The sequence below is a fragment of the Rhopalosiphum maidis genome, chromosome 1, assembly GCF_003676215.2.
Source record: "Rhopalosiphum maidis isolate BTI-1 chromosome 1, ASM367621v3, whole genome shotgun sequence".
Classification (NCBI taxonomy): Eukaryota; Metazoa; Arthropoda; class Insecta; order Hemiptera; family Aphididae; genus Rhopalosiphum; species Rhopalosiphum maidis.
The window spans coordinates 18,926,522-18,946,069 of NC_040877.1; the positions used below are offsets into that span (position 1 = coordinate 18,926,522).

General features: G+C 25.7%; 2 protein-coding genes across 4 annotated transcripts in view; both read right to left on the minus strand.

The window, feature by feature from the left end:
* The window catches only part of LOC113548837 (hillarin), a 38,007-nt gene extending 35,525 nt beyond the window's left edge, over window positions 1-2,482 (minus strand). The window contains exon 1 of the mRNA XM_026949919.1: window positions 2,133-2,482. The gene's annotated coding sequence lies outside the window, so the exon portion shown is untranslated. The remainder of the gene's footprint in view (window positions 1-2,132) is intronic.
* Window positions 2,483-13,792: 11,310 nt separating this feature from the next.
* LOC113550135 (polyadenylate-binding protein 2-B) lies at window positions 13,793-19,548 on the minus strand. Of its 3 annotated transcripts, none has more exons than XM_026951809.1 (7): window positions 19,418-19,548; window positions 17,702-17,864; window positions 17,508-17,640; window positions 14,798-14,865; window positions 14,534-14,728; window positions 14,319-14,470; window positions 13,793-14,247 (listed from the first exon to the last, which is right to left on the minus strand). In XM_026951809.1, exons 2-7 carry the CDS (start codon window positions 17,852-17,854, stop codon window positions 14,208-14,210), a joined length of 741 nt encoding a protein of 246 aa, XP_026807610.1. In that variant the 5' UTR covers window positions 17,855-17,864; window positions 19,418-19,548; the 3' UTR covers window positions 13,793-14,207. The 3 variants fall into 3 exon arrangements, with proteins under 3 accessions (XP_026807610.1, XP_026807609.1, XP_026807607.1); XM_026951808.1 differs by lacking the exon at window positions 19,418-19,548 and adding an exon at window positions 17,990-18,007; XM_026951806.1 differs by lacking the exon at window positions 19,418-19,548 and adding an exon at window positions 18,727-19,091 and having other exon boundaries at window positions 13,797-14,247.

Consider the following 19,548-nt stretch of genomic DNA (forward strand, 5'->3'; position numbering starts at 1 on the left):
AATAATATTTTTAATTTTTGCGAAGACTAAAATAATTTTAAAAAATAAATTGTAATTAATGTATTATAAGTAACGATCAATATTCATTATAACATTTATAACTATTATTTTGTAGGTATTGCATGGCTTAACCTATATTGGTTTATATTATTGTTTTAAAAAGTATTTTACGAAAAAATCCATAAGAAAAGGCATTGTGGAACCATTAAATATTCTTTATTTCTTTAAGTTTTCATACATATAATTATTAAAAATTAAAAATACATCTCTAAAATAATTCTCCAATAACGTAATAGTAAAATATTTTCTACGTGTACTTAAATTTATCATAGTATTTAATGTAATATGTTATATTATTACTTATTACAAAGATTAATTTATTAAAATACAATATTTTAAAAGAACTAAGTCGGAATTTTATTGTATTGACTAAACCATGATGTTGAACTATTAACTTTATGTTTTTTACTTTTGAAATTCTTTAATATTTATAAGTGCATATAACAATGATAAAAAAAATACTAATTGGATGTATTATTATAACAATTATCCTTGTAATGATTAAAATATATACAATATTATCGTTTAAATAAACCTTCGCTTTTCAGGTACAAATACATATCCAAACATCTGATGATTACCTTATAGATACATATTACATATTATAGTGGAATTTGTATAATATAATAATTTCTAAGCTGTGAATAAATTGAATATCAATAAGGAATTCAATTCCATAAATATATGCAACGAAATATATATGTACATATATACCTCCACATAAAATAAATAAAAAGATAATAGGTATACTGGTATTCATATCTGTTTTTAATTACTCGTCATTAATACTGTCAATAGATTCTATCGTTAGTCTCGGCTGTAATTATTGGAATCCATATCTTGAATTAAAATATTTATTTATACAACTACAAGTAGGAAATCGGTCATTGCAAAGATTAATGTCAGATCAGTTTTATTGCAACTTGTTTTAAAATGTTAGATTGATTATTGATATTACTTTTAAACAATAACTTAAAATAATTAAAATTAAATATAAGAACTTATTTTAAAAAATATTCAATATTCTAAAGTTGATAATTTGTGTCCAAGAGAACCAACCTTGTGTTGTTATTATTTCATTTTGAATTGATCTGCTATAAAAATTAAAGTAAAAGAATATTATTCGTTTGTATGTTGCATTTTATGCGATATTTGAGCATTTCTAAACGATTGTAATGTATATATATATAATACGAAAGTCGCATACAAATTTAAATAACGTAAAATACCGGTAGTATTATTAACTTTGAATTTGATAGTATGTCAATTAATTGTAATATTTAAACTAACTATCCGATAGATAAGTTTTGCTTAATTCAAATTTATTAAAATACAACACAAATTTAAAAAATCTTTTATTCAACATTTAAAAAATGAATGAATTCAGTAATTACTAATTGCTATAGATTTAATAACTGTTTAAAAAACTTCTACTTTTATCAAGAAAAACCAGTGTTGTAAACATTAAAAATTACAGTTTATTGTATTTGTTTATAAACGTTTGAATGATTACACCGCAATATCACAGATTAAATAAAATATTGAAAATGTAATTTATCAACTATATCGAATACAAAAACATAATGTATATTACTCTAACTTTTAAACCTATTGTATTATACAGTTTAATAACAATATTTACTAATAGTTAAATGATTAAATTATGTAAACAATCAAAAAATATACAAGAATCTATAATATATAAAATCTACAATAGATTTTGATAAATATTTTTTATTATGGGTACCTAAGTTTACAAATGCAAGGATTAGAATCATGCTTACATCAATGTACATTTCGATATGTGTCATAAAAATAATATTTTGTATTTTAAAGGATGATTTATTAGAGACTTTAACGACAGACCAAATAGCAAAAATATTATTCTTTATCATTAATCTAAAACAACAATTGTTTAAAAACATATACATAAATATTTGTCGAACTAAAATTTCACAAAGCATCACAATCTAACTTCATTAAAATGTTAAGCTTACTAGAGCTACTATATTTATAGGTAGTAAATGAGTAGTAAATCTACAGTATATAATATTTATTAATATGTTAAGTACCTTTGATTATTCCAAAAATTTGGTATGCATGTATATGCATTCGTAATTCTGAAAAATCGTATTATTCCCTTACATACACACATACACCGCCACTATAAAGAACAACGACTGCATTATAACTCAGCTATTTTAGTTATTTTAATATTTGATTTTGATTTTAGCACAAACAAACATAAAACGTTGTATACATAAGAAAGTAGTCACTTGAAAAAAACAACACGGTCGCGCACAATCACGAGCTCTCGATTTTTATTTATTTTGTTTTTAAAATATTATTCTATTATTTTTTTATTACCGACGTCGAACGCGACACTATAACCGCGATCCAATGTATTCTCGGTACTAAACTACTAACCGTGTAGCCGGAGTCACGAACGACCTTACCAGCGGTTTTCTGGTTATACGGTTTCACCTGTGCTCCTCTCTACTAGTATCTAAATATGCTCGTTGTATACGAGATCCCCCACCATTCACATTAGCCTTATATTCATGCTCAGATACTCACAGTACCTGTATCAAAAATATAAAAACAAGCATTATAAATAAAAATAATGTAATAATTAATTTTATATTTTTACCAAATGATATTCTATTGTACAAATTTTAATTGTTTATTTGTATTCATCAGAAATACTTGAAACGGGAAAATTTAATAAATGATACTACATTTTTCTTATTGGTAAAAAAATATTTATGCATTTCATGAATTACGATTTATGGCGCTTTACCAAATAAAGCAAAACAATGCAATAAAAATTAAAATTAAAAAGTTAGTTATAGTCTATATATAGAATCAACATATTTTTTAAATTCTTCCAAATAATTTCAATAGACAAAACACACTATGAATTATTGTTTTTATTATAAAATGTTAAGACAATATAGTAGATGTAATGTATTTTATAGGTATACCGCGTTAATTTTAAATACCTTATACCTCATGTCCTTATATCTATATATTATACGTATACAAGATAATTCATTAAGGATGCACAACCTTATTTTGTACTTATAAAGTGATTATTCTAATTCAAATTTGTGGAAATTTTATGTATGTCAAATCAGAAATTTTACTAAATGCCTAAGCACATAATCAAAGAGTTTAATTTTTATGCAATTTTACTATTCGCTTATAGACATTTAGTTGAAAGTCTATAGTCATTCTTAAAGCTTATTTTAAGTCAGGCAAATAATAAAAATGAAACATTTTGTATTATTTTATAAATTTAACTATATTTTCTTATTATTAATTTATTGCTATTCTATAAAAAATAAACTAACTATGATAGGCCCATATTTAGTTAGCACGGGTAGGTTAGATTAGGTAATAGAAAAATTAATTTTAAAAATGAAATAGAAAAAAAATAATCACATTTTATTGAATAATGAAGAAAAATTACATTAAAAAAAAGAAATTATTATGTTTTGTTGTATGTTATAATTTGTTACCTAATTAAAAAAGATTTAAATTTTTTAACTATTAAACGATTTTCATTTATTAATTGATAAGTTAGATTTTAATATTAAAGAATCCTGACCACTAATGAAATAATTGTACATAGGTCCTATGTATTAAAATACACAGGTATTTGAAATATTTTTAATTTCGTGTCATTCAGTACTATTTTATTAAAACTTAAACTATAAATAAGTATAGACTATAGATAATTACTAATTAGGTATGATATTGTGAATATAAAAAATGAATAAAAAGGTTATACTACAATTACATATTTGTGTTAATTTTTAATTATTACTTGTTGTTACATGTTTTATTTGGTGGCATTTGCTGGAACATTTAACAATTTTTTTAAAAAAACATCAACTGATTTACCTACAATAATTACCTATATTTATTTATATATTTTGACGTACATGATTTCAAATTCGAATGAGTAGTTTTACAATTATTGAAATATTTATACTAAAAATAATAGTCTTTAAAAATAGATTAAAAATAAAATAAAATAGATGTAATATCGGATCTAGTATTTATTATATTTTTACTATTGTTATAAATTATACATTTATTAATGATAATAAATTAATATTGACAACTAAAATGTTCAAATCTGAAATCATCATATCAACTATAATATATTCTGAACATGTTATCAAGGATTTTCTTTCTTTAATACACAAAATTAATAACTCAAAACTACTTGTTCGAATTTTGATTTTGATACATCAACATTTTCAGAAAAAATATCTGTTAAATAATTAGTTTATATAAACATAAAACACTCCTCATGTAAAACAAAAAAAATCTTAAATTTTTTTAAAATATGGTCTTTATTAAATTAAAAAATAAGGGTGATCTACATATCTAGTGAATGAATTTACAATTTTGAAATAGTTTTTTTGTGTCGACACTTTTTAAAGTAAAAATCAGACATCAGCATCTTTTCTGATAGAAATATGAATCTAGTTAGTACTTGGTAAAATAAAGGATTAAAATTTAAAATTAAATATTTAGCGTACTTATCTTAATAATTAGAAAAACAAAACAAAATTAGAATTGAGAATTTTGTACACAAAACCAATTTTAGTTAAAATTGATTTTTTTATTTTGTTATAATTTAAAACAAATAATCACGCGTAAATAGTTTTAATTTCCACTAAATGTTTATACAAGTATTGGAGTATAAGTATTTTCTATACATAATATATATAACATTATTTTTAAAATAATGTGACTCTTTTTCTTTATTTTATATAGACATTTTGAATTTTTTATTTATTTTTTTTAGATTTTTTCCTTAAAATTATATTAATGAACAGTTTTAGCACGTTAAAAAAACTGAAAATTTAACACAATGTGCTTAATGAATTGTTATTGTAGATATTATTTAAAAATAATAAAGATATGTACATGCGATTTTTTTTTTAGCATTTCAAGTTCAAATTTGACAAAATATATGTACGTATCATGAAAATTTATAATTTAAATTATTTTGTAGTTAAAAATTTATAAAAAGCCTGATTTTTATATCTCAGACTTGAATTTAGTACAAGGTTCCATATTGTGTTATAGTATTTCATACTGGAACCAAAAAGTAAATATTATACTAATATTGTAAAATTTTGAAATTGAACTTCAGACACTTGTTACAAGTGTATGTGATTATTATTATGTATATTAAATGTACGAGGAATCATTTAATTAATTTTTGAATTTTAGATATGAAAAGAAATTTTTTTTGTGAACCTAACTAAATTCGTAAATGTTATTTATTTATTAATTATTACTTATTTTCAATATTGTTATTATTATTGATGCACCTGCAATTAAACGATTGTCGTTAAAATAAATAAATAAAATATAATTATATTATTCATTAATACACTATTACTATTTATTACGTACTTATTATTATTATTTTGAATTTATTTATTATATTAATATCCATATTTCTTCTTAACATATATATCGTAACTATTTTTGTGCGAAATAATGCTTAAATAATCTTTAAATATATATATATATTAATTTATTTATTCATAGATAATTACTGTAATCTATAATCAGTATAATCTAGTTAACTTATAAATTACACTTACATAATATCTATAATATCTTTTTGTATTTCTGAATCTATATGTAATCTAAATTATTTTTAATTTACGATTTAAAAGAACACATCAGATAAAGGTTTTTATGTGGTACCTACCCCAACACAGTATTATTGAACGCACAAATAATATATGTAGCCATGTGCGCATGTAGGCACTATAGATACGTCAAACTGAATTTCAGTATACATTATATGAATCTTATTTACAGACATATATGATTTAATTTTAAACAATTGTTGACTATCAAAAACCGGATAGATAAACTTTGAAATAATTCCGATCTAAATCGGATGTAGGCTGTGTAGTGCATATAGTGCAGGTATATCCAATAACTATACTATACATAGGTAAACAAACAACCATATAATATATTTTATATTTTATGCACTAGACCTAAACATATAGGTAGTTTATTCCAAATGTACCTACATGATTATATGGATGCATTATGCATTTACGATTATACGTATATTCATATAGAAACTGTTGCGTGACATTCAATTCACATGAACCGTGAAAACAAAACATAGCCATGAAAATGTTAGTGTGGTTAGTTATATCCGGTCAGTTATACTGCCACATTTAAATATAAACAAACGCCCAACTTTCCCAACTATAAATTATAAAATCATTGTAAAAGAAAAAAAGATATCTCTATGTTGTACTTTTGTGTTTTTGTTTTTTAACAAATAAATATAACTACTGTCTACACCTACCTAATAACTACTGAAATACTATCAAAATAATTGAATGATTCTTATGAAATTATACTTTATAAAATACCAGCACACATTGTACAGTGTTATAGTTAGTGATGCAATATATACACCCTGCAATGCTGATAAAATATAAATTATTATACAGCTAATACCTATTATATTCTAAACAAATTTGAACCATTTTAAATTAATAGTCAATACGTAGTTAAGATTTCTTTTACACACCATTAAGCCGTAGCAATTTTGCAAAAAAATGCATTTTTAACAAAATGATGTCCATATTTAATAACTACTAATAATTTTATACTAAGACACACTCATCATATTCATTCATATTTTTAACACATAAATTCTATTGTTACTATATTTAATATATTTATGTATATTTGTTGAAATTTTTTTTTTATATTTATAAGCCGATTGGCGATTATTAAATTATAAAAATAAAAATAATACATATTATCATTATTATAACATTTATAACATATTAATATTGCCCAAAAATAGTTAAAAATGATATACTTACACATTATACAGTTATAAATCAAGCTTGATAAACTATTACGCCAGCTATACAATTTCAGCTTTATTTTCTGTATAATTTAAAAAAATCCCCTTTTTTAATTAATATTCTACTTCTTATTTCTTTAACAATTTCGTCTTTCAATTTTATATAAAATTATGACCAATCACAAATGACAATTCATTATTAATAAGAAAATTCAATTTAAAATATATGAAAAAAAAATTAACATTTAGTTGTTAAAATATATTTTATACAAGCTTAGTACAGTAACAGTAGACAATATTTTAAAGTTTTAATCATAGGTATCTTAAATAAATACCGATAGGAAAATGAGAAATTAAATTTAAAATCAAGAATCAAGTCAAAAACATTAAATAATATCTTAAATGCGATGAAAATATTTTCTAACCTAATTAACTATAATCCTCCGGAATCCTTAAAGCCTTATTATACCTAATGCAAATATGCAATTTGACGAACTTTAATGATTATGGTGGAAATATATTAAGGTTTTAAGAGTTTTAAATAATAATATATTTTGTTAATCATTATTATTTGTTTAATATCAAATATCGCAAAATTATACTTCACATTGACAATTATCACATTGTGATAATTGAAGTAGTTCAGAAAATGCATAAGTTAACAGAAAATTCAAAACCATCCAAAGTACTCACAAGTCACAGTATATAATATGCATAAAACAAATTTACCTATGCAGATATACAATACATAGGTATCAATTATTATTTTACAAACACATATAGGTACCTATGTAAATAGGGACACAAGGTCATCCATTCATTAAAATTATACCTAAGTTAGTATATTTGTGTCGACAATTTGTCTTTTATTATAGTTATATAAAATAAAAATTGTAAAAAAAATAATAAATGTATGAAACGTATGGTACAATATATGTATACGTAGTTATATTATATAAATAATATATAGATAGCGCGTTGAACGCAATGCAACCGTTTTTAAAATGGGTTTACATACATAAGATACTTATACACACATACATGTGACTGTACGTTTACTTACATTGTACAAATCACCTTAAATAGGGAACAAATAATTATTATTATTATCTGTACCACTATTCTCACCAATTCATGGTGCCTTACACGATAAAATGATTAAAAAGTATTAATGTTCGTATTAGCCGTTAGCCGTATAGGACATTATGTACATTAATACATTATGCAACAATGGTAACAAACATACTATACATGTGAAATAAAATCACCGTGCCACACGCATTGACCAACTATATATACAACTTTAATGCACGTCATTATAGAAGTTTTGTAACCGTCAACGCAGTTGCGTACACACACTCGGATTGGCTGTTCTCTCTCAACCCATGACTTTTTTCACTGTATAATGTGGAAACTTCTTTATAAAACATCTTTATTGTAATTGTTTTTTTTTTTTTAATATAGATATTATCCTCCCCCCCTTCAACATCTATGCAAATGTATATTGTGTACACCAGTGTATCAACGCACCGCTGCTATACATAAATTAATAAGCACTGTAAATATCATGCTAATACGAAATAAGAATAAAATAACTATCTAGTTTCTATAGTCATATTAATGTTAATTTTTAAATTTCGAGAGAATTGAGGAACGTCATGAAGATTTTTACAACGATGGGTTAGATTCTATTATATGGTACTTGCTGGTTTTACTTGATATTTTTTATTTTACATGCTTATATTTTTCTGTAGACAACTATATGGATAGAAATAAAAATGCTCAAAAAGTTTAACCAAACACTATCTACAGTAACTACCAAATAGAAATACAATCTAGTTGGAACTTTAAAATATTTAGTCAATTTTAAAATAGGCATTTTCCAGTCGTTAAAAATGGAACTTGCTGACCGGTGTGTAAAGAAAAAATAGATACCGCCATCGGTGTCATACCGACAAAATTCTAAGGTACATTAAAAAAAAAATAAGCAAGGTTAAACCAAAATCTGTTTAGAATGAATTTAAATACAATGACAAATATTTTTTCTATTTCTATATTAGTTTTGATTTCCAAATTTGGATTATGAAAAATTGAAAATAGTAATGAGAAAAAACATATATACAAGAATATTTTATAAGAACGCAGTAAGCTTTAACATAAATATAAATTTATTTGTGCTTATAATTAAAATTAAATTTAAATATTCTTTTTACTATTTATTAATAAAATAGTGAAATATGTTAAGTAGTTACACACGTGGTGTTAATTTCAATAGCTAAACATTATTGTTTATTTTTAATTCAGTATATTAGCTAGGTTTCTACTATATACCAACTTATTTATCTTATTATATAATAGACCTCCAATTGAACATACAATAAATAATAAGTAATAATTATACATATATATGAAACTATACGAGTAACACTTAAAAAAAAGTAATTTTATTGTAAAATTGTACGTGGCCACGCCGCGAAACTGCCGGAGGCCAACATTAAAACGCGTAGGACTCGTAGGCAAATATTAAAATCACATCCGCTATTCAACTATTGTACCTACATATTTTGTACCAGACAACATACAAACAACTCTTATGGTATTCGATAATATTATGGGTAAGTCCTACAAAAAGTAAACTAACGAATGGCTTTCATCATACTATTACATCGCCGTGCCTTAGTATAATTAAAATATATATATCATTAAAATTGAATCATGTGTAAATATAGCCGTATAGGTACCTACATAAGAATTAAAATCGTATATCCACTTTTCCGGTTATACAAGTATGATTTCAGATTTGTGTATCATTTGGATAGTAATTAACAACAGAAATAATTATTAAATTAGGAGTCGCTTTACGTATTATCTGACTATACTTGGACATCCTAATTTATTAATGCTCTGTATTCTGCAGTATCTACGACTACGAATATTAAATTTATTTGTCTTTATTATATTCTACCGAGTGTCCTAGATAGAAATAGAGTTTTGTTTGATAACCTTAAAATGTCTATATAAATTATCAACCATACATTTTTAGTAGATATCTCATAGCAGAGTATTTTTTTTAAATATTTCGATTAAATGACTTATAAAAATTACATTTTGAATAAAGTTTATTAATATTCTTAAAATTAGTTCTCTGGTAATTAAAATATGTGCATATTTGTGAATATTTTTGTATGTTTTTATTTTTTATCTAATATAAAAAATGCATAAATTGGAGATTTATAAATATTTTTAAATATTCACACAAATAATCAAATATTTCATTAAAACAAATATTATCAGCGTTTTACAACTATTATAAAATAGGTACAATATAATAAAAAGCTGTCAGCTGATACTGCAAAATATTTACATCTGTAGGTGATAAAATCGTGATTAAAAGGTGATTGTTTTCTCCAATCAAAAATATGTTAACAAATAATAGAAGATCTTTCATTTCAAAGTGGAAAATATAAAAAGTACTTAATATTACAATGTTAACACAGGTGAAACTATTTGTAAAATTAACTTAAATGTATTAAACTAGATCATTATATTATATTTTATTATCTTGTATGAACAGGAAAAAAAACCAAAATTTGATTCAAAGAAAAAATATATTAAAAATATACTTAGAAGGTAATAACATTAACTGCAATGTTATATTACTTTATTATTTGTATTTATTTCCGATATATATATTATGTATATACATTATACATAATTATGGAAGTAAGTAATTTTTATACATATTTTTAAATTAAAAATTAAACTCATACTTTATAATTTTAATCACAATAATATCCCCGATCCCTTATAATTACTCATTTATTCATTCAAAATGTAATTTGTAAATGTATATTGAAATACTGAGAAAAATATTCTACTAAGAAATTAAAATATATATATGATGTAGACCTTCAAAAAAGGAAAAAAACTCAAGCGATAACAAATTGTAAAAAATTAATTTTTTTTCGAAAATGTAGTTTTGATGTAAATGAAAATGGTGTACAAAATTACTTTTGAAAAATAATTTTCGATTTAATGAGTATTTACTGATAAAAGAATCAGCCTGTATACAAAAAGTGTGTAACGTAACACCATGTACATAATACTTATAATATTTATGTAATACCTATACGACCCCGTATAAAATACAAAAACTGGATACAATGCACGCTGCACAGAATTATATTTTATGTTATATGGAGACACCTAGCGTCCTAGCCATATAATATCTTTTAATAATATTGTGTGTCCAACTACGGTTGTTAACAATGCAGTAGGCGTCCACATGTGGACGTTGGCAGTGACCTTAATTGGTATTGTCGAATGGTTCACTCTAAACGCCTCTTTAAATTTGAAAACCATTAAACGGCTATGGTTGATTATATTCTTAATGCAAACACGTGTAACCTACACATATAATATTATATACCAGAAATTTGGGTAGATATATATAAAATATAAATTATTATAATAAACATTTCCGTTTAACTGAAAAATTTAAATAAATATAATATATGGCAAATGTATATCAGCTAGATTATTGTTCTATACATGCAGAGTCATGTACCATGCAGTGGCGTCATTTGAGGGGGGCAAGGTGGGCATTTGCCCCTGTCTGATTTTAAAAGCAGCCCAATGGGCCGGTGCCGGTTTTTGCTATTTAACCATCATTATATTTTATTAGTGAAAAAACATAATTATTTTTAAAATATTTTCAGAAAATATTTTACAGTTTAACTACTAAAAAATTATTGTCACAATGATACATTTTTAATTAATTGATAGTAGTTGGAATCATGGGCGAATCCAGCATGTATTTACGGTCGGGGCACTTTATTGGAAAAATGATATAATATAGATATAGCCCCCCCGCCAAAAAAAAACAATATAATAAAAATGTATGTTTTTTAATAATATTTTTTCCAACGGGAGTGGCACTTGCCCCCGGTGCCCCTCTCTGAATCCGCCCTTGGTTGAAATAAATTTATATTTAGACGCATGCGGGACGGGCATGTATGTTTTGTGTGTGCGTGTGTTTACCTATGTGTTTTGTGAAGAAAAAAGATTTGTTGTACGCACAACAATAATAATAATTAACATCATAATCCCGTATAGTTTTTAAAATCTACAAATTCTAAAAACAACAATCGATTGACACTCTTATTAATTATCCTTGATCTCAGTCCTCAGACTTCAATTACCTTGCGACAGACGTGTATCACAATATTCACAATTCACAGTAAACTATTATTTTCTCTCTATTGAAAACTGAAATGACGCCACTGGTACCATGTAGATTATACAGGGTTATGGTGCAAGCAGGTGAAGAGGGTGAAGGTTAGATGGTATTTTTATAATCTCTATTCCGAAATATTATTAATATATGTTGATGCCTATGCATAATAATAAAGATAAAATATATTTTATTGAGTAGTATGCTCGCGATAAAATGCGTCTTATACATCAATATAATTAATACATATAATATATAGGTAAACAAATAAATATCGAATAATACATTTTCAATAATGTGTTAATTGGTTTAAATTTATAATTATAGTTTTGTAGTAGCGCGGCATTCGCCCATTTCCAGGTTAATAGTGTTGAATTTAAATGCGTGTCTTAATGAAATAAATGAGGCAGGTGCTGAAGAATTATTAATCACAATGTATTATAACATTCATTTGATATCATTAATAACCAAAGATTTAGGATATACTCGGTAAACGGCATGAAGGCGGAAATTGGAAAATGAACAGGATAGGCCTCTGCATGGACTCAACTGTGTGTAAAATTTGAAATTAATTATAAAGCATTATGATTTTGAACATAATATCTCAGCTTATTATTTAATATAGAGTATACAGTATACAAGAGCGTTTTTAACGTTTGCAGTTGCTTTTAACTTTATATATACCTATATATTATGTATAAAGTGTTGGACTGTTAAATTTCTAGGTTTCTAATGTATATTATTCATATATAATATTAGTTGCAATTGTATTCCTGATTTGTTTATGATCCATCAAGACGTAAAGATGACTTATATTATTTTTACATGACTGTCAAAGTTGTATATGATCATTATAAATTCATATCTATAATACCTAGTGGTTTATGTCTATAATTGAATAATTTGTAAAAAAAACCAATATTTTTTTTTACAAAAATATTGTTTAATCAATAATAATTAAGTTTAGGAACTATAAATGAATGATTATTAACATATTTATCAGTATTTCAGTTACTATGCCAACGAGTTTACCGTGGTTCGCGAGGGCAAGGATATGCCTGGACGATCAAATGGAAAGAACAACAGACATTTTATTATTATGTATAAGAATTTCTTGTAGGATTTAATTTAAAATATTAAAAAAGTGGTATAGGTGCTGACACAAACTGGCTGGGTTTCTTTAAAGAAAATAAACATTTGTTTACAAGACAACTTAAAATCCATTTTTTTAATACAAATTTAATCCCGCATATTTTACCCATCTATATAAAGGAAAGTAGGTAATAAAAACACGGTTTTATTTGTTTTGAATCTTTTGTTTTTTTTCTCATTTATTGTTTTTGTTATCATATTTTGATTGATCAACTCTTTTTTTTATGGCTTATTTTTTAAATATGTTTTCATTGCTATTGCACGAATATTTTCTTTGGTTATTTTTTTCTTATTTAAAAAAAAACGTATTTTTCAGATTCACACAATCTTTATACATATTTGACATTTTTAAGTTATAAATAAACCTACATAAAAATATGTAGTACAATATTTACATAAAAAACACAACTTGTTTCAAATTTAGAAAAATAGTGAGTTAAAATAATTTAAAAATATCTAGGTATAATAAAACTTATAGCTAGGCACATACGAAGTTTTCAAACCTTAAGATCTAATATAATGGATATATTATTCTAAAATAGTACATTAAAAATTAATTTGAAACAGACAATGTAACTAGATAGAATAATATAAAATGAATAATTTTATAATTCATTGCACAGTCATATGTAGTCACAATATTTTTTTTTATTTCCAATTAGTTATTACAGGCTATAATTAATAATATTAAATCCAATTTTCAATCAAAAATAAAAACTTAAGTTAATACATTCCCAATAGCTCATTAAGACTATGCAATTAATATTAGGATGTATGTACAAAAGAAATTACTTTTTATTTTAAAAAGCCTTATGTTAGAGCTTCTTAATTTTTAAATATTGATGGTTCCCACCGATAATTGTAGCGATGGATTTATTGTGAACGTCAGTAAGGATAATACATTGCTCTTCTGGAATAACCACCTCTATAAACAAATTCATAAAATCAAACATAACATTATAACTTTTATTGGATTTGAATTTTTAAAATTTATACCTTGGTCTACGAGATGGCCTGTAACCACCATAAAATGATGATTGTGCACCACCACGCGACATTGGACGACCTCGAAACATAGCTCTACCCCTAGATGCTACTGGACGATTTGTAGTGCTTATCCCAGGTTTATTAGTTCTCTTTGGATTAACCTGTAAAAAGCACAAGCATTTAAAGATAATATATCTCATTAAATTTAATTATGTATATCTTACTTTAATTTGACGACCCCTGAATAAAGAATCATCCATTGCCATGGCTGTATTAACAGAATCCATGTCAGCAAATTCAATATATGCAAACCCTTTTGGGTGACCATCAAATTTATTACACAATATGGTAACTCGATTTATTGAACCACAGCCATGGAAATGAGTTTCCAATTCCTCTGCTGTTGCTGCATAGTCTACCTAAAATTTTAAAACAAATACCTGATGGTATAAAGAATTCAATAACTCTATCATCAAGGATATACTCACATTACCAACATAAACAGATCTAGCATCAGCTTCAGCTTTTTCCTGTTCCGACAAATTATAAGTTGCACCTAAAAAATAATATTTATATTTAAAATAATAATAATAATAATAATAAATAAAAAATAAGAAAATTTATAAATTATAATTTTATCCTAAATCTTTTAAATTGTATTAAGTAAATCTCACTTCTTTGTGAAAAATAATAAATTCTTTGGCTATTGTTAATTAATTAAAATAAAATAATTTTAAATCATTTAATAATATTAATTTTCTTTATTCTGTCATGTAGATTTAGTAAGTGATAATTTTAACATTATTATTAGTATCACATGTGGAGATCTACTATATTTTTGTTCCTCAAGTTTGTAAAATAAAACGGCCAAAAAGACTATTTTATAGAGCTTAAGAGGTTAATTATTATGATCATAAATACATTTTTAACGAAATGCATTAACTTAATTTTAAATTAAAAAATTCATATTTCAGTGTACAGTATAACAGTGTTATGATGTATTGTTAAGAATTTTATTTAAAGATATAAGTTTAATATATGTTAATTAACACAATTTCTAAATTCTTTCTATTTGGTATTTAAAAAATACATACAACAAGCTAAAAATGTTAGACGTATAAGGTAGATTTAGTAAGTGATTGCTTAAAAATAACAACTTGCAAACACATGTGGAGATCTACTTTAATTTATTTTCCTCAAAATAGTTATAATAAAACAGCTATTTAACTATTTTAAAGAGCTTTTGAGGTAAATTATTAATATCCTAACTTGCTGCTAAGAATATTTTATTCTAGAAATACAATCTTGAGAATCAAATATCTACTTCAAATTTAGTTAGAGCAAGTTTTTACATCTTTAAATGTTTTATATATATATTACAATTTACAATATTATTTGCAAAATCAGAAAGTGTACATTGATTCATATTATATCATAGGAACAAGACCATTTATTCATCATTTTAGCGTTTAAAAACATATACCATTTTATAAAGTTTAATCTAACATTGCCAAAATCAGAAAGTGTACATTTGATTCATATTAAATCATAGGAACAAGACCGTTTAATCATCATGTAGGCATTTAAGAAAGTTAAAGAATATCCAAAGGTTATATGTATATTGTATAAATAAGATCAAGTTCAGATTATTTGTAGTAATCATAAGTTATCATACGAACGAGACTAGAATTCATCATTAAATTGATCATAAATAATTAACGTAATTATATAGAATTAAAATGTGTAACCTGCATTTTGAATAAAACTATAAGCTATTGTTATTAAATAAATTGTTATAATTTGCTTTATTTTTGTAAGTAAATTTAGTAAGTGTTTAATAAAATTTTTAATTATAAACACATGTGGAGATCTACTACATTATTATTCCTCAAACAATTTGAATAAAATAGCTAATAAACTATTTTAAAGAGCTTTTGAGGTATTTTTATGGATAAATTATTTAAGCAATAATTCGATGAATCAATTGTCTTTTTTTACATGGTCAATAACTTAAAACACTCATTAAGACATTGTTAAGTAGATTTAGTAAGTGTTTAATAAATTGTTTAATTATAAACACATGTGGAGATCTACTACATTATTATTCCTCAAATAATTTGAATAAAATAGCTAATAAACTATTTTAAAGAGCTTCTGAGATATTTTAATTTTTATGGATAAATTATTTTAGAAATTATTAAATGAATCAATTGTTTGTTTATACATGGTCAATAACCTAAAACACTGTGATTAAGAATACTATTTAGAGGATGTCATACCAACATGTGTTGTCTTCGTCTAACAAACGTATAACATGTAAAATTTTCATTCAGTAGGATCAATTTTGTGTGATTAACTTAAATATTAGTTAAATGACCTATCATCAAACTGAAAAGTGAGATTATTATCTATGTTCTCTCGTCGGCTTTTTACAATATTTTAATTTTTAAGTGAATTTTGAGCATTTTTAAATATAAATACTTTACACACTCACAACTCACTTAAAATCTTCTCGTCTTTATGTTTTATAATAAGTCATTTCACTCTAATATTTAAGTTAATCACACAAACTTGAGTCTACTGAATCAAAATTTGCCATGTTATACATTTGTAAGACAAAAACACATGTGGGCGTGACATCCTTTTAAATAAAATGAACCAAGTGTTTAATCTCAAACACATGTGAAGGTTTACAAGATTTTTATTCTTTAAAGCATAAAAATATGTATCATGACACCTTTGAGGGTACTATGAATTAGTTAAAATAACTAAGTATTACATTTTGAAATTGTAATTGGCAATAAAAATCATTATTGTACATTTATATTTGTAAGCTGTTGTGCAGATTTAGTAAGTGTTAATAAAATTAATTATTTCTAAACACATGTGGAGATCTGCTCAGTTTTGTACCTCAAAATTAAAAAGCAAAATAGCTATAAAGCAATAGTGCAGAGCTTTTTGAGGATAATGTTTAGATTAATTTTCATATGAATAACATAAGATTGTTTTTTAACATTTAATCAATAATTTATTACAAGTTTGAATACATAAAGAAAGTTATTGATTTGCAGATCAATGTATAAATTATAGACAAATTGTTTGTTGTCATATAATAACCATGGAAACAACTACCTATTAGTTTTCAAGAAAATATTAAATTACAAGCAATACAAGTAAAAAAAAAAAAAGTAAACATACTTGTTTTCGAGCAATTTGGAGAAGACAGTACTGGCGTGTTTGACATTTCTTGATCTACTTGTGATTGTAATTTTTTTAACTTTTCAGCTTCTTCTTCCATTTCGCGTACACGAGCTCTGATTACTTCCAAGTCCTAAACAAACAGTTATGTTAGAATGCAGTTGAAATACACATTATGAACAAATTAAACTTACAGAATCTGCTGATGCTTGAGAATCGACATTATTTGATTGACCATTTTCAATTAAATCAAAAGACATGCTATTTTCTAGACTAATTTGTGTGTTATGTTCTTCAGATGATAAATCAATACCACCTTCTAACAATTGGTCATCTAAGTCTGCCATGGTTGATTAACTAAAAAAAATATAAAAAGGAACATTGATCAGATACCTATTTGTAGAAGGTTCAAAATATCAAGTAATTTGTTGATAATATTATCAAAACAAATATACCTATTTTATTGGAAAAAAAATAATAACCTAAAAATATTAAATAATTAAGACAACACGGGCCCCTGCAAGCAGAAATATTCAGTTTTAAATATATATAAATATCCTGTGAACCATACAATGGTGAACATATTATAATATGATGATTATGTAATTGCAACAGTTTTGATGCACATTGAGAATGAATTAATATTGCAATAAAAATCAAACTGTTCAACTAACATCACGGACTAAGCAATAAATTTCAAAATAAAAACTGTTCCGACCAGACGAGATGACCGTTAGAAATGTGCAGAAAAACCAAAAACCATGAACGTTTAATCACAAAATAAATTGACAAGCTAACCGATTTCGGTCACGGATTTTCCTAAAAGGGTGCCTAGTGACTCTCGGCAATGACTGGTGTGAAAGCATAGGTACCCACGACTACCCAACACCTACCTAGGGGCGTAACACGGCGGAAAACGCGTCGAAATCGCGTACAGTCTATGGGTCGGAACGAAAATTGTGAGAAATCGTTCAAAAACGTTAAACCGCCGTCGCTATTAAGGACACTGGAAAAGGGCTAGTGAACCCGTGAACGCGACATCCACAATTACCACCATTCAGATCGGCGGTCAAAAGCTGCAAGCCTGCAATGGCCGCCGTCATCGGTCTCTCGCGACTAGCTGTTCTCAACTTCGCCCGGGAACCGAGTCGAATCGGCAACCATACCGGCGGTTGGACGGAGGAGTGCCCGGTAATACGGTTGTTGGTCAGGTACTTACACAGCGTCCGGTCCGGATGGAAACGGATGAAAAATTCGATTAGGTGGTGCGGTCGTCCACGGGCCAAACACTCGTCGTTACGGGACGCGGCGGTCGTCTGCCGGCAAACAAAACGGGGGGAAATATAAAAAACACACAAATAAGACACAAGTACAAAACACACTGAGAAAACGTAACGACCAAAGACTAGAAGAGTGACGACGAGTTAAATAATAGCTATGACACTATCAAGCGTCAAAAGCAAGTACGCGAGACCGGCCGTAAAAAACAGTTGTGTACACCGAACACCGAAATATTGTGTTACAGTCGTTACAAACCACAGGAGTTCCACACACACACACACGCACACGCACACGTACACACACACACAAACACACATGGACGCGCGCGCACGTTTACGCGAACATTTATCAAAATTTATTATATTCTTTATAGAGTAATAATTTTCACGATAAACAAATGTCTGTATCAGTAAAGTTAGTATATAATTCCAAAATCCAGTACGACCAACGTTTTACTCTCTTTCCAGTTGGATTATTGGATTGAATATTAAAATCATTAAATAAATCGTTCCCTCCGACCGATACAAACCGTACGGCGTACGTCATATAACTTATAATACAACGACAATAAAGTTACCACAAGTTTATAATGTATCATATTATGGCCTACTACAATGGTTAATAATTACCGTCAAGTGTTTTAGACGAATTTATTATTTCTCTAGTTCAAATAAAGCGCATACTATAGATTTGGGACGGACGTTCAACGAACATTTCGTTCGTTTTAGACACACTGTGTCCGTGTGAGTTATCAACATCG